Below are 27,187 nucleotides of genomic sequence, written 5' to 3'. Positions count from 1 at the left end.
ACCTGGAACTGCTCTCACTCTCTGTGGCACAGCTGGGCCTCCTGAGGACTGAAATGTTTTAGCCTTAATAGAGAACTGGGGGCTTCACAAAGGGAAGAATAAACCACAGTTTACAGGAAATTCAGCCAGATGACTCAACAGTTCCTTTTGGCAAGAGCTCTGGCACTGTGAGTAAGAACACTGCTGAGAAAGGAGGTTGCACATCCCACTTCTACAGGCTTTGGAGTCAGGGCCACCACTCACATGGAGCTGTTCTCCCTTGGTGACAACAGACAGGACCAGCAGTGCTGAACAGCAGTTACACACTCACAGAAGCATCGTGCCGCAGGTGCCAAATGTTACATCAAGGGAACTCCACTCCTTCTGTCTACACAAGTTTCACCTCTGAGTCTCTTTATTTAAAAGAATTTTAAGCAGCTTGAACCAATGTGTCTCTTAATTTATATTGTTACTGAAATAGGGCCCTCATGTAAGTAGCATTTCTCAGTTTATTATTTGTATTGTCAGCAATACAAATATTAAAAGAGCACATTTAAACATCAGTTGTACCACAAAGTTTTATAGAACCAAATTGTAAAGTACTCAGACCCAGTCTCAGCTTTTTCCTCCTATTATTATTATGAAGTTTCCATTCTACGACTCCTATTTAGGAAAATACTTTATTATAGTAACTGTGAATCTGTCTCCTTTCCTTGCAGTGCACATGCAGTGCAATGCTCTGAACATGTGACGATGAAGAGAAGCAGTAAAGTGGAAATGAGAAAGATCAGAAACGCCAGGTTTCTTCCTACACACACATTTGTGAGTTGTTGTGCAAAGTTGGGGCATCACTGTACTTTTTGAGTTTCAAAGCAATGTGAGTTTCTTCACAGCCTATCCTGTAGATTAGCAGTTGTTGAAATCTTTACTTCATAAAAAACAAAACAAAAAATCCCCACAGCTGAGGTTTTTTTTTTAATTGTTATTCTTATTTGACACTCACATTACAAAATTTAGAAACCATAGACAGTTCAGGCAAACTGTTAAAACACAGTATAAATTAGGGGGGTTTAATATATAAATTCTATACATAGGTAAGTTAGCTGGAACATGACTGACAAAAGGATTTCATAACAATCTTACCACAACTGTATAAAAAGGCATGGGAGTAGGATGGGCACTATCATCATGGATGCAGGTTAAGACATTTTCCACAACAGCTATAAAGCGTAACAATGACCATGCTATTCTCGCCGTGTTTATGTGGGCTACAGGATGCATATTACCAATAACATTTTGCAAGATCTATGTACAGTCACAAAATCATAACAGCCACTTTCAGGTAACTTTACTGTTTCCTGCCTGTGCAATTAATAAAGTGTTGGTATTTGTTCTGGGAATTTCTAACAAAGCTACATGGTTTGCATATTATGGATGGGTTAAAAATTTGACTCAATCTTAAAGGTCCTTTCCAACCTAAATGATTCTACAATTTTATGGTTCTATGGTAGAGGGATTTCAATTTGACCTGAAAATGCTAATCACAACATGAATTTTTTAATTTAATGGAAAAGATACAGTAAAAGCACAGTTCCTCATTGCTATCACTCACATGATTAATATATACCCCTCTTTTAAGCCATATTCATTTCTTAGCTTGATTATTTTTAAAACCTAAGTGACAATTTATTCCCATTTATCTAAGCACAGCTGTAAAAAGGAGTAACACCAGAAGAAATGTACAACTAAAATCTGGGTATCTTTTGGGGGTAATTTTTGAAAGGACGTGCTTCCCAGGTAACCCTGGGCCTGTCATGCAACCTTTGAATTTCTCAGTCTGAAAATAAAGACAGTTCTGCTTGCCCATTTTTATTCTTCACTTTTAGGTCTGTGACTAAATAGTATCATTCTAATAGTTTTAGAATACTATATTATTTGAGTTTAGGTTTAAGATAGTTGATAATCACTGTTATTAAAAGTGAAAAAAAAATTAAAATCTGATTTTTCACCTTTATAAGCCGATGAATGCTTGCTAAGAGTTCTGAAACACAGAGGGTATTTTATTTTCTATGTTGTGTACTAGTGTTGGTGTTTTTACAGACAGACCCCTAAGGGAAGTACTTGTACATTTGTAAGAATCAGACTTTGAAGCACTTGAATTTAATAGCTGTGTGTGCATCTTTCACTAAGTTTTAATAATTCGGGCAATTGTATTAGAACAATTCCTTCTGGTTCAAGGCAAGGACAGACAGTAAGTGGTAACTCAGCTTGGGCTGCTAAAGAAATACAGATGATGTCAACAGTCTAAACTACAGCCCCCATTTTCTCTATTCTGTTTGCCCACAGACCAATCATAAAAACCATCATATGTTCATTTCTAACAGACTGGAATTTTAGAAGCATAATTCAGTAATGAAGGCAGTGATATAGTACTGACCAGTAATGATTCACCGAGGAAGTTATGTTTCTCTGAAAGGTAGCTGGAATATGGAATTTTCTGTTAAGAATTCCATCAGCTGGGGCTTTTCACCTTTTAGAAGGAAGGTTCCTTTACAAATATTTAATTTGGAGGACCCCTGAGCTCTGAACTCCTAAGTCTTCTGCATTCTAGGAGGCCTGGGAACATTGCTACACTGTAATATTAATCCGGGTTGGCAGTTTTAAGGCCATGGGGATGAAAAGAGAGAAGGACTCCTATTCTGTTATGACAGATCTGGAGTATGAATACAGAGCCTTTGTATGGCAGAAAGCTAGAAAAATGTTCCTTTGTCATTTTGCAAGAGCAGTTTATGGAGCAAAATTCTTCTGTGGAGGGAAAGGCATCAAGGGAGGAGCGAGCAGTCCAAGCCACTCTGAATTTACAGCACTGTGCTGGCCATGGAGCAGGGCAGGGGAGCTTAGGCAGGAGTTACTCAGCTTTTTTCTGCAGCTGAGGCTGCAGCCTGAGTTTCAGTGTCTTGCACCCATGCACAGTGTATGAAATACCAACCATATGAGCTATTTGCTTCCTAGCTACGCTTGCATAATGTAACAATGCAGGATGTGATGCCTTGTATGAGCATTAGCTTTAGTGTACTTGGTATTTTTGGCGTATCTGAAAATATGCAGAAAGAATTGTAAAAGAAATTAGTACAAACCCGATTAAACAGATCTGTTCCATCTTAAAAGCTGCTCCACAAAGCAGGGAGCAGTGGTGTCAGATCAAGGGACACATTCTAGCCAATATTAAAACAAAATGATTGGTAACATTTTCTGCACCAGTATTTCATTGTATTCTCTCCTGCCTTCACCTGCCCAGCTGCCAATGGTATTAATAGAAGATATTTTGTTACACTCTGCTGCCATGCAGTGAAATATGAAAGTTAACAACCATCAAAGTATTTATCATAATTTTTAAAATACTTATTTTTATTAGATCTTAAAATCTCTGTCAACTAAGTAATAAATTCTTCACTGTTTTAAATCCACTAGAGAAAACCTCTTTTAGTTCAAAGAATTTTCTTGTAATCATTCTGTTGGGTGGATAAGGAAGTATAAGTAGGCTTTGCCTCAGGTGAACTTCCAAAAACTTTTTCTCTTTCAAAAGGGATATGCCCGAGCATTGGAAAGCAGAGTGCAGGCTCAGGAGTGAATGTGCACTCAGCTTTGTCCAGGATCATCCCATCACCCCTGTGTGTCCCCTATGGTGCCTGTGCTGCCAGCCTGAGCTGGGGGTGTGTGTGCTGCTCCCCAGCCACACTTCAGGAATGCTCTGCACCACCTACAGAGGGAATTCCACTTGACAAGTAATGTTGGAAAGTAAAGACAGCTTTGGCCCACAGTTGTGCAGTGACAAAGAGGCTTTTCCTTGTTTCTTTGTCACTCCCTAACCCCATCCTGCAACTACAACAATGGAAATAATCAGTTCACAATCAAAGGGGGTTTAATTTCCAATGAGAGAGTAATTTGAGACAGTATGGCTAATTTCTACAAGTAAAAAAAGAAAGGTTCTTAAAGCCAGAAAGTAAAATTTTACTCTCAGATATTAATTAATTCATTTGATCAGATTTAATCCTTGAATTTGCTGCTGAAACTTCAACAATGTCAAAGAAAACTTTTGCTAAGGCTGAATCTTCACCTTACTAAGTGCACCTCCCATCTGAGAGTTGCACCTGGCACAGAGACTACACCAGCTGACAATACATTTTAATACCTGTGAATAACTAAAAACTGCACTACAGTTAATAATTGCAGGACTGCTCCAAAGCCCATCAAAATTACTTGGAGATTTTCCTCTGGCACATTGCTGTGCTTGGGATCAGCCTCATTCCATGGAACACAGTCATTGCTAGGCCAGAGACTGTTAACTGTGTAACAATTTTACACTGGTATGCATAACTATCTTTTCTACTAACATGTCTTTTCAGTTGATAATTCCAATTACATATTCAGTGATCTGAGCTCTGTTCTAAACTGGATTTACAGTCATGTGCAAACCAGTGCTCATGTGCTTTAAAAAAAGGTGCATATACTATTGCAATAAACCATGATGAAATAACCAAGATATCAGGAAAGGACAGGCTTAATTTTAAGTGAGTGATTATCTTATCACCACTGACCACATTATAAAATATTCTCGAGCTGAGAAAAATATCTCTGCATTTAAATTGTTTCTTATTTGAAGTGCTTTAGCAGCTGTCCACACTTTTTTAAAGTGACAGCTCAGCAGAAGCTGAGATCACAGTTTGCTCTATCCACATGGGGAGTTTCCAGAGATGTACAACAGGACTGTGCTCATTGCCTAGGAGAGGGAACAATGACAGTCTAATCAGGGTACTCTGGTGCACGGGGTGCTTGAGTGCTTGACTCATTTTGAGTTTCTGCCCTGAAAATTTAGTCATGCCCAGCTGCCCTACATCCCTGCACCTTTAATTCAGTAATGTGATCAATGCTGATGTGAAATTAAGGGCAACATTGTAGGATTAAGTGTCTTTTGAAAGGCATTGAGCAAATTCATCTACTGACTTTACACAAGCTAAAGGCACACAATTCCCTCCTTGCTTTCCACTGAGCTTTACACCTAGCCCTGCATTGCAGGATGGCACACTCATGAAATGGAAAAATGGGACTTGTGCTACCATTCTGATTACACTGGAGGAGGTGCAGAAGTGATTTAATGTATTTGGGTCTTTTAAAATACTTTTAAAATTCCAGAAGCTAAGTTAATGCTTCTGCAAGACTGTGTCATATTCACATCGTACCAGCTTAGAGAGAGGTTTGATACCAGCACTGAAGACCTGCAGGTCAGGTTCTCTGTGTAGCATTACAAAGAATTGTAGCATTACAAGCAGCTGTCAGAGAGTGAATCCACTGAAAGAAGCAGAATTAGAAAGCTACATTACTACAAGTAACCTGTCTAGATGTTGGTCTAATGACTGCACACCTTACAGGGGTTTTAGTGCTTGGTGGGAAATGATCCTTCATTTTCAGCATGCCAGGAGTTCTTTATGCCTTTATAGCAAGAAAAATGGATTACTGGACATGTTTATGTTCTCATTTTCATGTAATAGTAATACATTTTTAGAAGAAATATATTGCCCAAGTTATCATTCTTTGTTTCCAGTTTCACCAGTACTGGTGCTTGTTGGTGAAGCAAAGCTCTGAGCCTGCTCCTACCAGGAGCTGTTCGCCCTGGTTAGGCCACAGATCGATTAGAAATGCAACCCACAGCTGCAACTTAAGGCTTACATTGTTTCTGTTTAAATAGCATTTAGCTACAAAATTAAGTGAAGACAAACTATAGCTCCTGAAGTCCGTTTTTTAAAAGCACTGTCTTCTTATTTTAAGTTGTTTTGCAATCTCATCTCAATGCAAAGTCCTTTTGCAAAGAGCAGTGAGTGTCTCTGGAGATCAAATACTACAGATGAATGTGCCACGCACTTCTATAAAGCAGTAATTGCTTCACTACTCCCCAGGAGATGAGGATGTTTAGCACCTCTGAAAAAAGACCTTTTAAATGTGTGACTACATAAAGGCTTAAGAATAATTTAGTGCTTCTGACAGTCCCACTAAGCCCTTAATACCCACCTAAATCTGACCTTTATGCTTCCATTTTAAGCACTGAGGTTTGAAAGTTTTGGACTATGAAAGTGGTTTAGTTTGCAACAGTGATAAACTTCAGATCTAATTCAACTTGTACTTACAAAATTGCTCAAATTCATGAAAGGTGCCCCAAAATATAAGGAATTATAATGAGAAATCACATTTTAATTAATTGTCATGGTTTTATAATCTCATCTGTACCAACCTCTAGTGGCTCATTAAAAAAAGAGTGAGGGTTTCCATTTTAAAAAGCAGGTTTTAAGAAAGGGCCCATCCACCTGCACTGGGTTTCAGATAAGCAAAACCCCCATATTTCCACTGTGAAGTCACACTGTGCCTGCTAAAAATATGCAGATAGTTAAGAAAAAACAACCATTTAGCAAACACATTTAAACATTAACATTGTTGTAGATATGTTTATGGTTATTGCTCTGGATTCATCTGAAATTTAACAGGCTTTTAATGGCTTCATTTTGGAAATGGTTATGCCTGAAGGAACAGCTATATGTGTATAGTTTCTTTGTATAGCTCTCAGCTCATGTACAAAAATTAACAAACAGCAGATTCACAGTATCAGCAGAACAGTCATCATTCCGTGGCTGCAATGATGCTGTACCATCCTTACACTTAGTTCTTCCATACAAAGCTCGAATAAACACATTAGAGTTTTATGTCCCCATCTGAATTTATGCACTGATAGATCTGCAGGAAAAGGAGACCTAAAGTTCTGCCTCAAGCCCTGTCTGCAAATCCTGAAGAATCCATCCTGCTCAGCTCAGCAAGCACAAGTGGATTCAGTGAGCCAGACTGGGCTCCCACAGGCCATAACCCAACACACAAATGCTCTGCAGACACATCAACCCTGGAGTGCACCACAGAGCATTCTCTAACACCAGCCCGCCAATGCCTCCGGGTCAACAGCTCACTCAGGCACAGGCAATTTCAAAGCCTGGCAGAGGGCAGGAACAGTTCCAGTTTTCTGGCTGAATAGGCCAACACAGCCAGGTTTTGTGATTTCCATAATTTTTCAAAACATTACAGCCATTTGGAATCACTCTGTGCTGAAATAAAATTATTACTGATTTCAAAGAAAGGCTTACATCCTTCTGTTGTAGGGAGAGAAGGGCTGGAACATCTGAAAAGGTAGCACCAAGTCAGTAAAAAAAATGCAAAGTTCAGTATGATGTGGCATTTAGGTTTCATTTAAGCTTTTTAAGATATTTTCTGGGGCAGTTAGGAACATTCCTTCCACACACAATAAGTCTACTGTTAGGGCTTAGTTTTGAATCTAATAGAGTTCATTATCATTTAATATATCTATTATAGTAGCACCTTGATTACTGTACAACTTTAAACACAAGATATAGTCCCTATTTCATGTTCTCTGTAAGGAAACGGTGAACTTTACATCCTAAAAGTAACAAAGACAAAAATGGTTATCTGCTCACAAATGACAAATTCTTTAGTGCATTCATTCCAGTCTGAAACCTTTTGTCCTTTTGAAGCATACCAGGTAGTTCCAAAGTTCAGAGCAATTACCCCCCATCCTCCTAAGTATCATGTTACAAAATAAACAGTACTGTGTTAATTGGAACCTGATAGAAATGGTAATGAAGTATCTTTTTTCTTTGAGTGTGATAAAACCCCTTAAAAGATGCAACTCGGCATCAATAAATTTAGGGAATACACTACATACATTAAATAGAGGTAAGTTGAGTCCAGAGTAATTTGCTTCTTCATTCAACCTCAGAAGTGGTGGGGGTGTCTTTAAGCAGCACCATCAACCCTCTGTGCCCTCCTCAGACCAGCCCAGATTCACAGTAAGGAAAGCAACAGTGGTGGGAAGAGTAATTGAACTTCCAGGCTGTTCTCTCTAAAAATCCATGGGGTCAGGACAATGGTCCCGTGCTGACGCGGCCGAGATGTGACAGACGTGTATGTGAGCAGTGTCAGTCCTCATCCCTGCAAACTCAAACCTGCAGCAGTCAGTGCTTTGTTCAACAAGGCTGGGGGACTGCTAACGCAAGCTTAAGTTCTTTTTTCTTCATTCAGCAATTAACCAGATTGCTGTTGTCTGTCTTTGATTTAATTTTACAATCCTCAGAGGTTTAAAGAACTGTTGTCTGAAGCACCTGCTTCTGAAATACTCTTGTATATTTTTGCTTTCCTTTTTTATACTTTTCCATTCTCTGTTGCAGTACCATGATTCCCCCTGCTCCTGGTTTTCTTGCATTTTCCTTCAGAGGCAAAATTACAGTGATTCTGACGCAGTTTGGGCACAGCCACAAATTGTCTGTTTGTCCTTCCTCTCTCTGTCTCATAGAAAAGCATCATTGTGCACACAGTTCTGTTGATTTCAGTGGATGAATCCAGTTCATCCATCATGTTAGGCAGTCAAAAAAAACCCAACAAAAAAACTCAAACAAAAGAAATTGTCTAAATCCCAAACAGGCATCTTTGGAATCAGTAGTGCAAAATGTTTGCGGATTTCTTTTCCTTGACCTACTGCAATATTCTCTCAATCTTCAAGTCTTTCCTAAAATAGTGGATCTGTAAATGTAAAACATAAGGACATTTTTTAAAAAAAGCAGATTTAAAGGTTTGTGTTGTTATTTAAAGGTTTGTGTTGTTTTAATTATTCTCTTCATATTCTCACTTATATCAAACCATTACATATCTCTTACAAGAGCTGTAAACTGTTGGAAGATCCCGTTGATCTGGGGCATTCTTCACCTGCATCAGGCTTTTGCATGGGTACAGCAAGATGAGGGTATTCTTTACAGGGAGGATAATTTGAGATTAAAACCAGCTTTTATCAGTGCATGCAGCCTCAACTCTGCAAATTAGTTTTAAATGGACCTCTCTCAGAGGTCACAGCTTAAATACCTGCACTTCACAAGCTTTGGTATCAGAGCAGCCATTTTGAGGTACTTTAGAAATAAACTGATAAAATGAGATGTTACCTTAAGGATTTCCACCTGTCTTTTTCTGTCTGGTTTTCTGGACTTTCACTTTCATAGGAAGCCAGATACAAACCTGAAAACAGTGAATATGTGTTATTTCCAACAGCACTGGTAACCCCCTTCCTCTGCATTCTTATATGTCCTTTTGTACCACACAGAAAGAGAAATTTTAAAACTTCCTGGTCCCTCAGGTAGCTGGTGATCAGTGGCACACTGATGTTTGGCTCACTTTCCTACCTTGGAATGCTGTTATGTTAATTTTGAGGGAACAGTGAGGGAGCCCAGAGTTAAAGTATGTTAGCATGACCGTCTCTTTATAGTATTAAGCAGTTGAATGGTTTTGCATGCATAGTTCTGGGCCCATTTCCTCCATCACAGCACTGCTGCTCAAGAGTTACATGAATTTTAGAAGAGAGACAGTGAGAACTGACACCTAAACACATAAGCTTTTAAAAACTAAGGATATTCTCATCACATAACACAACTTTATGTTCCTCAATATTTTTAAAGCTTATGGGGACATGGTATCTTGAATGGATACACAATACCCTGAAGGTAAGAGTGAGTTACAGAAACCAGAGCAGGAATACAGTGGAAGAAAATAAATCTGTCCTTTTTCCCCCCTGCAAATCTTTACACTGTAGGATGTATTTTATCCCACCAAAATGAGTCTAGATTGTAAAGTCTCCTCTGCAAAAGCTGGCAGTGCATTAAGACCTCACTGTCTTCACGGAATCACAGGCTGTAATTTCTGCTCACACACATTTCCTCATTTGACTGTTTCATGATGCTTTTATTCTTTAATGCTGGACCTATCTCAGCATTCAAGTCTGTGCTACAAATGCATTGTCTTTTAATATTCAAATGTTGGCCCTTCCTCCACATTGTGACAAGCAGAGTACAGCTGCATTTCAGATGTCATTGCTGAATCTCTCTCAGATATCCTCCCACCTTTCATTCAGAGCAGTTCTTTCTACTCTGCACTGCCCCTGGGTAATGGGGGAAGGCTTCCTGTGGCTTCTGCAAAGGGCATTTCACAAAAGCACTATGAATATAGGGGAGGACACGAGGGAGAAAATGTGCAAACAATTAATGGGTTGAGGTCACTCTTTTTTAGTCCAGTAGCCTGAAAACTGCACTTTTACCCTGACTTTCATTTTCTGTCCCTTTAGAGCCTAAAACAAGAAGAATGCCTTCATCCTATTCTCCTTTTGATACATATTAATTTGATCACATTAATTATTCTATTTTGGCAGTCATTCTTAAGATTTAGGCAGGATTTTAGAAGCAGTATTTTGCTTTCTGAAGTAGTCTGTGAAATAAAAGCTGTCTGGTCTGATTACCTTGGATTAGAACAGAAAACTGCCTATAGAATGAAGAAGAAATAAACACACCACCAGAATAGCTTACAGGAGGGTTGCTATAGACAATTCAGTGTGTGACAATGTATAGAGAGGCAGCTGACACAAACCAGTATGAAGTGACAGTCTGACATGCTGGATACCAAACTGACAAGGACAGAAAAGTACAAAAAGACAATCAGAGAAATAATTCCAGAACAGAGCTTTCATAGCTGCAGCTGAAATTAATAGAAAAGGTTTTCTTAAAAATTCTTTTCTCTACATAACATGTGTCGTTGCTGTAGAGAAGGAGGTCAGCTGGACTCCATCGCCCTGGGCTGTGTTTACTGAAGAGATGACAGCATTGGTTTGTGAAAGAGATTAGCTCTGGTTCCATCAATCACAGAATGAGTGGCTAAGGGACAGCTGACATTCACAGCAGCCCATGACATGCTTGTGTGGCCTCTTTCTGTGATTACAAAAACAGGGCCACAATGGCAGCTTCCTAGACTCACAGAGAAGCTATAGACAAGGCAGCAGCTTCATGTGTTAAAAGGTTTTATTTGCAAAAACACATTGATAGACTATCAATAAACAAGCTGTTTGGCAGGAAAGCTAGGAAACAGCTGGGACTGGTCAGTGAGAGAGATCCCCAAAGTATGGATCAGGGTGTTAATTAGTAGTGATGAAGAGAGACATTTTCAGTGATGAGTGAGTCTTACCATCTTCAGTAAAAATGGGAGCAGTGTGCAAGTAGTGGATGATGTTGGGGTCTTGCTCAAATGGACACTCCACTTGTTTCCATGTTATAAATTCTCCTACTTGCTTAGCCAGTTCCAGAAATTTCTGTAAACATAAAATCATTCCACTCAGATATAGTAAGATTACCTCATATTCAATGTTTGATGGTCTGCACTGAAAACTGCAGGCCAATAGTTTCTGACAGTCCCTTGGCTGTCGGGGTGGGAGAGGTAAAAACGTTTTTCAGCTCTTACTTCAAAGTTGACATGTCCATTTGGAAGGCGATTAGCACATCCCTCATTCAAAAAATAAATGTCTTTGATCAATAGGCTGAAGAAGGGGATCACAATCTGTGGAGAGAAATGACATAACCATTATCTTTTCAGTTCAGTATTTTCTCTGCATGGAAGAACAACTCAGGTGGGAGAGAGGAGAATAAAGAAGTATGAACTTTTCAGTGTGCTATGCACTTAAAAAGCGGTACAGGGACAGGCAGGCAAAAGGGCAGTAGTGTCTAGAGAGACCTTCAGCCACCAGGAGAATGTATGCTGAGATGAAAGTGACCTGAACACAATGTTCACTGAGCACAATAACATGACTAAGAAAATGCTAAAAGCCCAGTTTATTATCAACATCACTGTTTGACGACAACATCAGACAGCAAAGAGCAAAATAACATTGCAGAACTCTTCCCTTTCCTATTGTGTCCTTATAAGCAGAGATGTAGAACACACAAATTGAGCAATTTAAACACAGGTGGGAACCAAAGAACCAATATTGTCCCTGGAAAAGGAAAGACAGCATAAAATCTGATGACCAAGGGCTTGTCTACAAACTGTTAAATAGGAGCTGTTTCATTTCAACAGTTCCATGCATGGCTACCTCTTGAGGCATGTAATTTCCTTCCTGGTGCCTGATTAGTACAACATGCTTCTCCAAATTAACCTGCAGACCACAGGATTGAAAATATTAAGCTGGTTGATAAGTAACTGCTAACAGTAACCAGAGAGGCTGTTGTAGATCTCAAAGTTATCCCTGGCCATCATTCCCAAGGCAGAGTGGCATATAGCAGTGATCCAAGCCTTCCCTCTAACCCATCAGAGTTGGGTCATAGTTTGCTATAAAAGAAGCCTGGGTAGGACTCTTGTAATTGATGGAATTACAAGCAGAGATAAATAAATTTTATGCCAGATGCTCTACAGCAGAAAGCAGAAACAGTGCTCCTGAAGTGCATCCTCAACCTCAGCAGAGATGCAGAGTGAAGCAGACTCCCTCAGGGTCCTTTGTCTCACAACTCAAAGGGACAAGAAAGGTAACACAAAGGACCAGTCCATGAAAGCTGACAGTCAAACCTCAGTCTGCCCACCTCTCCAGCAGTGACACTGTGACTGCAAAAGGATGCTTGGGGGGGCTTGAGCTGAAGGTCAGCAGCTGCCCTGTGAGAATTTTCCTGTGGCAGCAATGTCTGTCTTTTATACCACCAAATACAAACTTAACCATCACAAACATAAAAGAAGAGGTAGTGCATGGTAGTGTCCAAATGTTTCCACTTTTTATATGTTAACTGAACTGGACCTTATTAAGCAGCACCAAAGCTGAAGAGCCCTCATGGCAAGCAAGAACAGCCAAGAGAGCAATCCTTTAATTATTTACTGTTATTCCATATCTTGCTGTACATCAGCTGTAACAGGATATGAAATGGACACAGAACAGGATTGGCAGCTGATATTTTCAGGTCTACATGGATGCTACAGCACTGTGATGCTCCAATGAGTGTGAACAAGTCATAGAAGCGAAAACACTGAGGTAAGGAGTCCACAAGCCAGTGTGTGTTGTGAAAATGGAAGCCAATTTCTGTTCCAGCTAAATTAACATATCCAGTAAATTTATAAAGATCTGCATCTCTGCTGGCTTTCTTATGGGACAGCCACAGATAAACTCTGTAATGTCACTGCAAACACCCATAAAAAAGCCTGGGCTGACACTCCAAGAGCCACTGGATACTTATCCTGATACATTCCACTGATAAAACTCAGGAATGAAAACAAAGCACAGCCTTATCCTCTCAAAATGCTGAGCCCTCCTATAAGGGTCAGGTGGAGCAATTTCTAGTCAAACTGAGCTAAGTGTGTTTCAGGATTTATTCTCATGTTATCCAAACCAGATCAATCAGCCTGCAGTAAAGAATACAACTCTATGTGATTTGTTTTCTACCAAAAATGATGATGACTCTGTAACCAGTGTGATCTCAAAAGGTGGAAAGATACAGAGAGCTGGAGCCAGACACTGATGCCCAGCTAAAAATCACTGCCAGGTTCTGTCTACATATTTGTTTGCAGGCAGATGTGAGCTTGTTCTGTCCTGCTTCACTGCCTGGGAGCAAGGTCAGCACCATTAGTGGTACTAAACATGAAGGAAAAGCCTTGCTGAGAGGAAAGGTACACAAATGTGGGCTGGATGCCAGGCTAATACAGCTATAGAGCCCCCAGTCAGCTCAGACCATGGCAGAGCTCGTTCTCATCTCATCCAAAAGACGCTAAAGACATACCCGAGGATGCCAATTCTCTACACGTTTCTAAGGAATTCCTGTATTTTGGTCACCATTTATTTCCCCAATAAAAATATATTACCCTGTATGTTTTGCTTTCCAAATTTCTGTAGAAAAAACAACAAAAGTGGTTACAATTATACTCTAATACTGGCTTCGCTCCAGGCACTTTGCTAATATAAAAACTGGGTTAGTGCCAGAAACTCATATTTCTCTCCATTTTTATCCCCCTTCCATGCCATCCAACCCACCCACATACTGAAGGACAATTGCCTCCTGCAGAAAGAAGAAAATTAATGAGATTTGACATGTTCTTGCTCCACAGTATCAGACAGCAACAACACACAGCACTGTGCTGTACATACTCCCAACATTTCAAAGCCACAGCCATGCCATGAGTACAATGCAGAGTTTCCCAGTGGAATGGCTTCATTTTGGAGCTGTCACAGGTCATTTGACTGCACAGACAAAACCAGACTTACTAACCAGTACAGCCCTCTGCAAGCACAATTCAGTTTGAAGATAAAGATTTTCTTCAGTGAGCTTTGCTATGAGTTTGCCAAGACACAATGTAACATCTTCAATCAAAAAGGAGTGATCGTGTTCTTTTGGATTTGTTCATTAAACAAATAAATTATAATCTTGCTTATAAAAAGAAACAAAATTCCTTAATGCTACAGAAAGCATTACATGATTGCTGTATCTGAAACTGTAAAATACCCAGTATGAGCAGCTACCAGATCATATCCTGGAGCATTTTCCTGATCTAATGTTGTCTACACAAGGAAAACAAGAATATGGGCTTTTTCTGATGTAAAGTAGATTCCTTTCAGTCTAATAACCTCTCTGCCATCAGTATTAACCAGCTGGGGTAGAGACATGACAGAGATTGCTAACTCCACAGGAAATTAAGTCAAACAACAAAGCAACTGGTTTGAATATCTATGATGGTTGCAGAAAAACTAAACTGCAAAAGCATCTCAGGCTGACGGGTCCTCGCTGCAGTGTGTGAGAGTTGAAAGAATTTCTTTTCCAGTCACAAACATCCAAATCATGTCCCTTTTGCATAGAGAAGTGCTTTTCAGAACAATTCAGTGTACTCCCATTGCAGCTGAGTCAGCCTGCCACCAGATGCTGATCTCATTTCACTGTAAATGCTGCGAGATTCCATTAGCTTCAGCAGATTTACATCAAATTTACAGGGGTGTGAGATTAGCATCTGGCCTGGCTCCTCTAGTGAATGAATACTAAATTCCATATTGTGCTTGTTCATGCAGCATCTACTTTAGCTTTGCCATGCTTAGTGCAGAGATTACCCATTTATGACTATGGGTAATTGCAGCATAAAACACAAACCCCTCTTTTATATACCAAAAAAATAAAGAATTGAATGGAGGAATAAGAAAATTAACAAGAAACATATCAAGGCACAAAACAGGAGGATCCTACACTCTTAACATCTTGTCAATCTGATTTTTGCAGCATCAGTGACATGTCAGAAAGCTCCACATCTGCCATGAACACTGATATAACACTTCAATTCTTGTTCACCGAGATGGCAACAACAACCAGATGAAATGAAAATTCACAAGGACAGAATATTACCCCAGATTTGTTGCAATGAATTCAGGCTAGACTCCCTTGCAGGACTTGGGATAAAATCTTTCCCTTATGCAAATGCAGAACCACCTCCTCTCCATTGCTGTGCCCTTTGCTCTCCATCTCACCTCACACATCTCACAATAGGGGCTTCTGTGCCAGAGCCTCAGGGCACAGTTGTAACAAAGCACAGCTCCATGTTCTGCCAGGCTCATGCTCCATCACCAAAATAAAAGTAATTTCAGTCTGGAATACCTGTTCCATCAGGTTTATCAATCTGAACAATGAGAATTTTCCAGGGGTGTAAAGACATTTGCAACAAAGTCCTCCATGCTCTGTGTCCTGCCCTCTCTAACCCTCCAGTTGTCTGACAGCAAGCCCACAAAGATTTGCTTTGATCCTATCCAGACTCTTGCAATCACATTTTATTTTTTTACATTTTACATTTCCAGCTGCATCTTGAAGCACACAGGCCTTGCACTGGTGACCCATAGAAGGGAGGAGAGGATCTACATCAAGTGTTTGAGCCACAGAGTCCCAGCAGAAGTGCTCCCCAGCATGTGCTGATGGATGGGATGTGCTCACACCCACCTTCTCCCTGTTGCTGTGTGCTGTCAGGGACCTGTGGGCAGCCCCCCGCAGCGCTGTCCGGTAGTTGTAGAAATTGCCAGTAGGGTCCATCTGGTGCTAGATGCACAAAACAACACACGTTGGTTAGGAAGTAGCCTGAGCCCTCTAAAGATAATTTTACACTCAGCTGTAGCAAACCATGAGCAGAGCAGAGCCTACATCTTCAAAATGTACATCTTCAAATCCACATCCCCATGCACCAAGGGTACAAGGAGAGGTCTACAGCCCATGGCTGTTTATACATTTGATTTTACTACTGACAGTTATGTGACAGAGCTTTTATGTGAAGAATAAGCACTGCACATTCTGTGTGTGCCAAATCCTGGAATCCTCAATAGAAAATATAGCCTTGGGTCTTCACTCAACCTCCAAGGTACAGACTGGGAGCTTTACATTCAGCATTGTGTCCAAGACTAAACAAAACATGCATCAGTGGAAGCACTGTGGTGTGCATATAGGTTCATACTTTGGGGTTTTTTAAAGTCATCTTATTTATTTGAGTACTCTGAATTCCCTCTACATATCATCATCTTTACACCCTGCTCACTACACCTGGGTTATTTCAGCTTAGAATCAGGCCCTCTGCCTGTGAAATGTGTCTCCAGACATTTCACACCTGGATAACAATGTAAAATTGCTGAACAAAAATATCCTGAATATTATTAAACCAGTGCATCAGGAATTTATTTATTTTTTTACCTCAAGAATGAAGAATTTGGCTGTTTTCACTTTTGACCAAGTCTTCTTTAGCCTGGAAACTGGACTCATATTCATTCCAGCTATCAGTGAGAGAGAAAAATACATAGCCATTGATAAGAGCTGAGTTTCCTTTTTCATCTGTGACAGCTGATGGAAGACCCAGTTAGAAGCTGTACTTACAAATGATTGCCATCAGTGAATTAAAATTCCCTATGTTAAAGCACTCTCGGGCAACATCAATGAAGAATTCGATGACTTGTGCTCGCTGTTTCTTTTTTGCAGGCTGTAAATTAAAATAAATGAGTATCTGTAATGGGCATATGCAGAACTGGAGGTCATCCTAAGCATTTGTTCCATGCATAGTGTGGCTTCACGCACAGCTTGGGCCATCTGCTTTCAGTCACTGGCCCTAATTCTGTTCCAGCTATCCAGTGGATGCTGGTGACTGGCAGTCTCTGAAATCAAAGCTTTCCCTGCAGTGACACAGAAGAAATTCACGGCAATTCCCAGCCCCAGTGACTGTCTCAGTGCTGGAACAGGCTGCCCAAGCAGCCCTGAAGCAGAGCCTCAGCTCCCTGATGGCCTCCCCAGAGTTGTGGGCTCATCTCAGAAAGCTTTTCTGATGTTTCACTGCATTAATCCCTTTCCCCTCTTTTGTCCCTTTAGCAATATGGCCAGGCCAAACAACAGCATTTTAAATACACACTTTGATTGGACTGGAATCACCCTATCTTTTCCAAAGAGGATCTTCAAATGGTAATTCTTACATGTCACAGGCTACCCAGGCTCTTTAAACCATTATTATTCCTTCCTTCCAGGATACCCTCTTCAAAGAGGAAAACATTAATTTTCATTCTGATGGGACCAAGTTAAACAAACTAAAACCACTACCAAGTTAAGAAACAACAGCCACAGCTACACTAATGGGCAGCAGGACAGAGAGCCGTGAAGTGGGAATTCACACACACAGCAGGTCTTTAGGATGACAGATAACAAATATGGCTCCACTAGAATCTTCGCTGGCAGAAATCTCACAGGATAACTCAAGGCATTTTTTCCTCTCTTTTTCCCTGCAGGGTTCATTATTCCACACTGTGCTCCCACTACATCAAGAGAACAGTGCATTCCCCCATGTGCTGCTGCCTCTGCTTTGCAATACATTTGTCATTTATCCGGTCGCTCCTGCAAGTGCAACACTACTAAAACTTACCATCAGATGCTTAGCTGGGTCCTAAGAAATAAATCCCCAGGATTGCTTATTAATATAAAATCTCAGAGTGGTAAAACTTGGCATATACTTGTAACTTACCATGCAAATTTCTGTTGCTACAAGATAGCAGAGTCTATTGAACCATTTCACATAGGCCTCAAGGTTACTTGTCTTCTTCTGTTCACTGAAACAAGTCTGGGGGGAAAAAAGGCACAGAAAGATGTAACTGTGTTCCAGTCAGTGACCTGATTGCTAAGATAAATACTGCACAAAGGTAATTACTGGCCACATCTCTCTCATGCTCATGGAAGACTGTGCATTTAAGGGCCCCTTTTAAAATCCTGTGAGTGGCAGATGGGGGGGTCTAGCTGGATGTGTCACACTGCACAATTCACACTGGTGTCCAGAAAACAGCCCCATTTTGCCTGCAGCACGTGTTCACTGAGAGTCTGCACTGACCCTTGTTCACTGGGATGTGAACAGCTCAGGCATTGCAGGATTCTGACATAAAAGACAAAATAAGACAAGGCACAGTCTTCCACAGCAGGCTCAATTTGTGACTTAGATTCCAGGACTTCCTCCACCTCAGTAAATAAAATCACCCACAGCCCTTTTCAGGAGGGAAGGGACCAGAATTTAGTGAAGTATACAAGAGGTAAATAAGGGAAAACACAGTTCTGGTTGATTTTTGTTATGAAAAAACCCACTATTTTCCTTAGTGAGTTTTCAGAAAAACAGGTTCTTAGCAGCCAGCTCTGCCTGGGTGGCTGTGCTTAAACAGGTCACTTACGTGCCAGAGGCACTTCACTGATAAGAGACATTACAAGAAGCATATTTTTCACTTATTTATATAAACTTAACATAAATTCCTATAACTGATACAGGTTATGCGAGCAGATACTTGGCCAAACTCTTCCAGTTCCTTTGTCATCAACAGAAAATTTGACTTCAGAGGAGTGACAGGGCAACTCACACAGCCTGAATATGTTGCTTGGGATTGTAAGAATTCAAGTGTTTTTCCCAGTTTTAAATCCTTAGACAGTCCATCTAGGACACTCAGCTCTCTAAAGCTGGAGATTTGTCTGAACATTCAGTAACATCCACTAGAGGGTACCAGAGAATACTGATTTTTGTTTCATTAGGACGATCATTTCCCAGAGGTACCATAAACACATGCCACTAAGAGGAAAATCATAATGCATAAGCTAAGATCCGTTAATGTCAATGGGATCACCCATATCATGTAAGGTAAACCAGTGACTAAGAACCCCTTCAGAAATATGGCTTAGTATGATTCCCAAGGTAATTCCAAGTAAGAAAATATTCACCTGTGATTCTGCATACAGACGTGTTTAGAAACAGAAATCACTGTACCATGCTATGGAGGAGCAAAGCCAAACAGGACTGAAATTCTGAGCCACCTTGTGAATAGACTACCAACACAATAAAAGTGTATTTTTAAAGCATCTCAAAAGTAAATGTTAGCAAGCAGCATGCAAATATCAAAAAACCAAAGAAACCCCAAATCTAATGGTTAGCCCCAGTCTAACCATGGTGGCTGCTTTTCATGTGCTCTGTTTCTTGTTTCCTATTACAGAAAAAGTACACAAACCCCAGGTTTTGCTCTGAAAATAGTATTTCCATCTCAGAACTGTTGTCCTGTGCCAGGGCGTAAGAGCCACAGCTAATAATGCAAGACTTGTGAAAAATGTGCAACAGTAAAGTTGAGACAGACTGCTTTTTAAAGGTTAAGCTTTATAAATGGCAGCAGTATTTAGCACCTCCCAAGCATCTTCCATCTGCAGCTCAGAATGCTTGATAAACATTCATAAGTGAAGCCTTTTGAAGCCCTCATGCAAGAAAGTTGTTTAGTATGATCTCCAGCTGGAGGGAATTCAGACCTGAGCCAACCCCCCATGTTTGACAGGGATGTTCTTCATGGGTCAGGGAATATGACTCCACATAAGGTTTGTGCTACTTTGTCCAAAGACATGTCCAGAGAAGGGGAAAGGAGCTGGGGAAGGGTCTGGAGCACAAATCTGGTGAGCAGCAGCTGAGGGAGCTCAGCTTGGAGACAAAGAGGGGGAACCTTCTTGCTCTCCCCAGCTCTGTGGAAGGAGGTTGTAGGGCAGGGAAAAGCTGGTCTCTTCTCCCAAGTAACAGGCAGCAGGACAAAAGGAAATGCCCTCAAGTTGTGCCAGAAGAGATTTAGACTAGATATTAGGAAAAATTTCTTCACTGAAAGGGTAGTCAGGCATTGGAACAGGATGCCCAGGAAAGTGGTGGAATCACCATCCCTGAAAGTGTTAAAAAAATGTATGGATGTGGCACCTAGGGACATGGTTTAGTAGTGGCCTTGGCAGTGCTGGGTTAAGGGTTGAAGTGAATGATCTTGGAGGTCTTGTCCTACCTAAACTATTTTGTTATTCTGTGTGCAATGGTCTCCCCCTGGGCTATATCTTGGCACAGAAACTTTTCTAAATCAGCCATGAAGAAAAGCTCCAGACTAGCCCCACTCTGATCAGCCTTGCTGACTTGAAGCCCAAGTGGCTGAAATCTCACTGTGGCTGATTTGGTATCTTGTGTTTCTGATGCATGTTTGCTGCCTTGGGGTTCCTTTCTAAAGAATGTGATCAATGCCCAGAATAGCTGGAACTCCATCTCTGCCTATTTCCCTCATCCTGACACAAACTGCAGAATCTCCACAAGTCCAAGAAGAGAAGGAAAGGGCCCAATCTTGCACATTCCATCCATTCATCCATCCATCCATCCATCCATCCATCCATCCATCCATCCATCCATCCATCCATCCATCCATCCATCCATCCATCTTTTCACCACTACATGCTATTTTGGTGCAATTTGTGCAGCACTACAAACACAGGTCTTCCTGATACCTTTTGCATCCAATGAGGAAATTCAGTCCTTGATGTATGATCTCAGTGGGAATGCATATATAGTTCAGGGGAAGAACTTTCCACCCTTTCTTTTCAGACAGCATGAGAAATCTCTGACTTTCCCTCTCCAGCTAGGGAGCCTCTTTCCTAATTCAGGCACTCTCTGAAATGTTACTTCAAGCCTCAGTGGAAAGACTCCAAGTGGCTTTCACATCCTTTGGATGAAGCCCTGGTCAGACTCTTCATTCCCTGTGGTCCTTTGGGTTAGAAGCTATTGTGCAGAGAGAGAAGAGTTGATTCATGACGCACTGACTCATTGCTGTGGTGTCTGGGCACACACTGAGGCCATTACATCACACCCCGAGCCTTTAGTCCTTCAGCAGAGCAGCAAACATTCCCTGGCTGTGGAAAGCCACAACCATCTGTCCCAGTCAAAGCAGGTTGGGAGGAACAAGCCCAAAAGCACGTCAGGGTGGTGGCCAGTTTGTCACCAGGGAGGAATGGCAGTGACCTCCAGCGTGAGCTCTGCCAACAGGTTTCCAGCCTTGCTGTGACAGCACAGGCCACCAGCTGGGCTGGCCATGCCAGCTTGAGGCCCTGCTCCTGGGGACCTCATCACAGCTGGACAAACTGTGCTCACAGGAGACACTCTGCACGTGGAGAAACCATACCTTGGTGCCGTCCAGAGGGTCCTTATGTACAAATGCCTGCACAAACTCCTCAGGTCCAATGTGACTTAGTCTTTCCTGTTGAGGGTAGGGGAGTGGAAAGAGAGAGGGAAAAATAAGAAAGCATCCCAGAAAATGTTCTATTTCTCTTGGTAAAACATCATCATTTTCTGTCAGCTTTGAGTGGTGTCACTGAACTGGTAGACAGCCAACTAACTAGACATTAAAATTCATAATAACAATTAGAACTATGTCATCAGAAAGAAGAAAATTAGAATAAATATGTCTCCTTACTGAGAGGTTCAAAAACCTTTTTTCAGCTGTTACAGTGGCAGTAATGCTGTTATCTGGTGTCCACAGCACCCCACTGCTCACTGCCCACGCAGGGCTCTGCCCTGGCTCCCTGCCCACTGACCCTCAGGTGCTGCCCCAGGGTGCTGGCTCTGGCTCATTGGGTAAGGAAGGCACTGAGGATGCATGGGACACATTAAAGGTTTTGCTTACACTGGAGAGTGTCCCAGGCACTAAGCAAAAGAATAAATAAAGTATCCAAATCTCTCTTAGTAAAAGAGAGGCCACCTCCAGCAGTTTCTGAAAAAATGTGGCAGCTCCAAGCACACACTGACTTTCCTCCTTCGCTTTTCACGCTCCTTAAACATGTTTATTACAAAAATAAATATTTTCAGCAGGTTGGAGGCCACAAAGGTACCTCAGAGAAGGTATTTTGGAATTCCTACAGCCCAAACTTAGAATACTCAAGCAACAATAAATGATAAGCCTGCTCAAGGGAAAATTTTATGTCTAGTCCTGTGCTTTTTCTCTGGGACTCTCACCATAACAATGATAACTGCATAGGGCTCTTACTAATCAATAACCATTATAAATAAGTATCAAATAATTCTCACTAACAAATAAACATTGGACAGTTTCAGTGCAGAGCATTTGATGTATTGGACATAGCAATGAAAGAGAAGGCAGAGAGAATTCAGTACAGTGGGATTATAATCTCTAGCTGGAAGTGCTTTAAAAAGGCAGTGATGCCTCAGTTACAGGGAATTTCCCCTTGGAAGACAGTTGTACTGTGGGAAAAAAAAACAAAAGCAAGGAAAAAATTCCAAGCAAAGGACTTCTACTCTCTGGCTTAAGTTATGTAAAGCAAAGAGAGCCAAAGCTGCATGTTCTGAAAACTAACCATTCCACTTCTTGACAAACAGAATATAAACTATCTTCAGAAATAAAGGCTGATTTCCTAATACTCACTCCAGTCCACAGTGTGTTTCATGTTTAGTTTTTCCATCCTTCCCCTGAAGGATAAACAGAGTCCACAGGAGGACAGGCAGCAGGGCACCAGAGCAACAAGAGATCTGCAGATGGCAGCAATGTTTTATGTTCTTCTGTGCACATCCAGGAGGTCTGTGGGGAGGACCTGACCCTGGGAGAAGGGTGTGCAGCACAACAGCACATCCAGGGTTTCAGCACTGCCATTTTTCACACAAGAGCCTGCTTGGGACCAGACTACAGCCTAGCACAGGGGGAACAGCAGGAATTTGTGGGGGTGGTATCTGCACACCCTTATTTGTCCATGCACAAAATCCCAAAGGGAAAAATGAAAGCCTCATCAGACAACTCACATGCTTTGTGCATCTGGAGAAATGGATTTGAACTGCTAAAATTTCTTCCACATTTATAAAAGGGTTAATGACCAGCCATTTCCATAGCACCTGAAGAGCTTGTGGGGCTCTGAGCGCCTTATAGAAGTGACATTCCTGGGACTTGACTTTGCTGGGATAGGATTCTCATTTCACAAATAAGCAAGCTGAAGCACAGTGACCTGCTCCAACCTGCAAAGGGACACTGATATATAATCTGCTTCCCAAGCATCTCTTAACCTGTCAAACCCTGCCTCCTGCTGCAGTGCTGATACAGCATGGGATGTGCTGCAGCAGTGCAGACATTTTTTGGTTATGTCTGGAATACTTAGCAGCTGATGGCTTAAAATAACATCTCTGGCTGCAGAAGTTGGGAACCATTCCCACTTACCAGCTCCACATGTGTCAGCTGCTGAGCCAGGGTGTAAGGGTCACTGCAGACGCTCAGGATTTCTCTCTGAATTGATGGAGGTTTAGTTTTAAAGGCAACCAGCTTATCAGAGACAGCAGTACTGATCTTGACAATCCCTTCTTGCCCATGGCTGAGGGTTGCAAGCTTCTGATTCAGGGCTTGCAAAAGCTGATTCATCTTTTTCCAGTAAGCCTGGAGAGACAGGGAGAGAAACATAAGCCACCCAGCAAACTTGACATAGGAGCGGGGTTTTGTGCTGAACTTTCCTTTCTGCAAAATACTCCTAAGGCAGCAACAGGTTACCATTTTATTTCCAACAAGCCTATTTCAGAATAACCAGTTGGCTTAATTACAGTTCAGTGCTCTGGACACAGACTGCAGTCAAAAGAAGAGGCAGGCAGGACTGGTGGGTTGGGCTGGCACTGATACTCCAGATTCCTGCCAACATCAGGTTCAAAGGAGAGGCAATGCTACAAGACTTACTGCAGCTTTCTGGATCACAGCTGCTTTTGGTACCTATCTTTTATGTCAGCTACATTTTGGCTGAGAACTCTACCTGTTACTGCTGCTTTGTCAACTCTTATTTATTAGGAATAAGAAATGTTTCTAATGCTGTTTTCTCCATCCTTTTGACCTGAATGCAGATCACAGCTGTCTGCTCCCCAGCTGGAGTGGCTGGAGCATTGTGTAGCTTCAAGTATTTAATATCCAAATGTTCATTGCTACTGAAGGAAGCTCATATTGTATTCCAAGCACAGCCATGTGCTCAGCAGGATCATCATTACCAGCTTGCCCAGGTTGTTCTCAGAGCTGGAGCAACCTTTTACAGACAGTGAGTGGAGTCTCTGGCCATGGAGGATGGGCAGAAAGAAATTACTTCAACTCTTCACAACTGACAGATGCAGACATCACAAAACTGAGAAAACAGAACTGGTGAATGGGTTCTAAGGACAAGGTTAATTGGAAATGTCCTTGGCTAGACTGTGCCTCACCTCAAAGAATACCACTTGAGCTGGATGCAGCTCAAGTGAGCCTTTGGGAAGTAACCCCATGGTTTAGATCCAGCCGCTGTTTTCAGAATTCTGTAGGCTGTGGATAGTTTCAGCATTGACAGCGTTCATGTTTGAAATGTTCAAGGAACCAAAAACCAGAGTCACTGCTCTTCTCACCTGCACAGAATCCAATCTGCACATTGGAGATAGCACCTGCTCCTATTTCACAGTGAAGAATAACTCCTCACATCTACTGTGTCCTCATTATAGGGCAGGAAAGGCAGCAGACCTTTAGAACACCCCAAGTGCTTCAACTGTTGCCACACTTTGTAACTTTGATGCAGCTTTTCTAGCAAAGGTTTCACATTGCTTTCTTGGACTCACATTGCTCTCCTTTCACTTAAGGAAGATGCTCTCTCGAGCTGGGCTAGAACGTGTACCAGATAAGCAGGATGTAGTCAGGCTGGGTTTTTTTGTAAAACAGAGCTGTTAAGTCTGAAATGAAGTAATCACCCAGAAGGCAGGAGAGACATGTCTTGGAGAATGACAACACACAATGTATTTGAAATCAAATCCCAAAGGTGGAGTGAAAAATGACTGAGGAAAAGAAAAGCCCACTCTTTTAGCTTTTCTCTGTTACTGATGTATATTAGCTCCAAGAAAGACCTTCTTCTTGTAAATCCTCATGTCAACAGATAGTCACACTTTTGATTTACAAAGACTTCTGGGCCCAAACTACTGACCACCATCTAAATATTTCTCTGTTTTACTTCCAGGTGTGTTTGCAAATCTCAACACAGCTTATGAAGCTCTGTGAACACAGTTTGATTTTATAGTGAAAACTCAAATAGTGACATTTTATGAACTTATTTTGTAAACGGGAAACTCCAGTTTTTGGGGGTGGGGGTGAAACCCAAGCCTTCTAATGAATATAAAGCATCTGGCTAAAAGACTTGGCTGGAAACCCAGTTCCTCTTTCTAAAAGGAGTTTGGATGAAAAATCTTAGATCAGCCATGTCTACGCGGTATCAAATTCTTCATAGTTTGGATGAAAAGCCAAAAAGCCACATAAAATTGCTTGAAAGACATGCATATTAGCCAGTCTTTCAATAAATCTTTATCAAGAGATCTAGTTTCATCTCATTTTGTAGGGAATATGGCACAAAAAATATATATAGACAACAGTAAACAAAGACTCAGGTAAGCCAACCACCTAATAAAGAATGAAAAAAAAAAAAAGAGAGACACTTAAAGGACACAAACAATTACACAGAAATCAGAGCTCTTGAAAAGACTCACTGGAAATCAGTTGGGTGCACCCTTGCCTAGAAAGCTTTTCTGTGCACATTGGGAGAGAAATTTAAAAAAAAAAAAAAAAAAAAAAATCCTGCTTTTGCTCTTCTAAAAGCCTTTCCTGTCTTCTTTAAACTACATCCACTAACTGAAAACAACATTGTTCATTACCTTCAATGTGCTGGTAATTATCTTGCCACAAAGTGACCCCCCACCGTACAGGGGCTGCATGCTGGACTTTATCAACCCATCTCACTTCACTGCCACATTAACAGTCAAAAGAAGCACACTACTGTTTAATATTTAAAGAAAATGTTTCTTTCTTAACTAGGAAAGTTCCTCTGAAGACAGCAGGCCTCAGCAGGTGGCTTAGGAGCTCAAATTTTAATTAAAATTTCTAACTCTAAATGCAAATCACAGTACTTACTAAGAAATGCTTCTCAGCATGGACACCTTTATAAGCACATCACAGCCTTTAGAAAGTGGACTCTACAAAGGACAGGAGCAGACACTGCAGGGGAAAATCCTGCACTGACCTACATGGACTGGATGACATCACAAATCTTTCAGTCTTTAATTTCTGTGGTTCACAATGGGAACAAGTTTCTTCCAAAAAACTAATGGCCACCATCACTCTTTTGTGCCATCCCTTAAAAAAAGGAAATTTGCATTTGGAGGATATGAGCTGTTTCTTAAATTAATTATTGATTTTGCTCAGGCATAATCACTTGCAATTACAGTCCCTAGTAATATCTGAAAAACAGTGTTTTGAAATGAATATAGTCTCCCCCAGGGCACCCACAAGCATTTGTACACAGCTGTGCACACTCCAGAGCAAAGGTGTGCAGTGCTTGCTAAGGTTAGGCAAATAACCCACTGCTTTGCATCAGAAAGTTGATTTATAGCATTTATGATTCTTCACCAGGACAACTACTGCTCTTAAAGAGCACATGCTAAGTCCCTGTTCTCTACTCTTCTCTTCCTTCTTTCTGAAGACACTGAAGACACACTTCTGGTGGGTCTGGATGGGTTTCCCTCACTTCTGATGATGAAGGGCTGCAAGGCATCTTTTGCTATGGCTGGCCAGGAGCAAGTCCATTGCCTCTTTCCCTTGAGGGAATTCTACTACTCTGGTTAATGGAACTAAAGCCACTTTGGCTCCTTCTGAGTTTCTTTGTTGCCTTCACCTCCACCACTGTGTCTCACAGCTTCCCTGTCCTGCCCCTTCTCTCCCACAGGCTGCCCAGCCCAGCCAGTCAACCCATGCCAGCCTACAGCTCCCTGAAGTGCCAGACACGATGCCAGCCCAGTCCAAGAGCAGCTGTACCCATTTATGACGTATTTCATGAACATAGGAGAGCCCAATTTCATTTCAGTTGTGCTGCAGCCCTGCTAATTCCTTCTGTCCTCTCTCCACTCTTCTCTCTCATCCTCAAGGATGAGTATGTTCGTTGTTCTACTGGACTGCACCCCTCTCTGGCTTGAG

The 27,187-nt window shown here is 41.4% G+C and overlaps 1 protein-coding gene across 1 annotated transcript in view; it reads right to left on the bottom strand.

Annotated features, from left to right (window-relative positions):
* Window positions 1–931: 931 nt before the first annotated feature.
* RASGEF1C (RasGEF domain family member 1C) overlaps window positions 932–27,187 on the bottom strand; it is a 71,437-nt gene continuing 45,181 nt past the window's right edge. The window contains exons 5-14 of the mRNA XM_015641831.2: window positions 23,396–23,608; window positions 21,359–21,433; window positions 17,890–17,985; window positions 16,761–16,863; window positions 16,581–16,660; window positions 15,843–15,938; window positions 11,359–11,454; window positions 11,086–11,209; window positions 9,024–9,096; window positions 932–8,610 (exon numbers count right to left, since the gene is read on the bottom strand). Of these exons, the coding sequence (XP_015497317.1) occupies window positions 8,586–8,610; window positions 9,024–9,096; window positions 11,086–11,209; window positions 11,359–11,454; window positions 15,843–15,938; window positions 16,581–16,660; window positions 16,761–16,863; window positions 17,890–17,985; window positions 21,359–21,433; window positions 23,396–23,608 (981 nt within the window). The 3' untranslated portion in view covers window positions 932–8,585. The remainder of the gene's footprint in view (window positions 8,611–9,023; window positions 9,097–11,085; window positions 11,210–11,358; window positions 11,455–15,842; window positions 15,939–16,580; window positions 16,661–16,760; window positions 16,864–17,889; window positions 17,986–21,358; window positions 21,434–23,395; window positions 23,609–27,187) is intronic.

This window comes from Parus major, chromosome 13, assembly GCF_001522545.3.
Source record: "Parus major isolate Abel chromosome 13, Parus_major1.1, whole genome shotgun sequence".
NCBI lineage: Eukaryota > Metazoa > Chordata > Aves > Passeriformes > Paridae > Parus > Parus major.
Note: the sequence above shows the minus strand (reverse complement) of the source record. Positions and strands in the feature narration are given on the sequence as shown.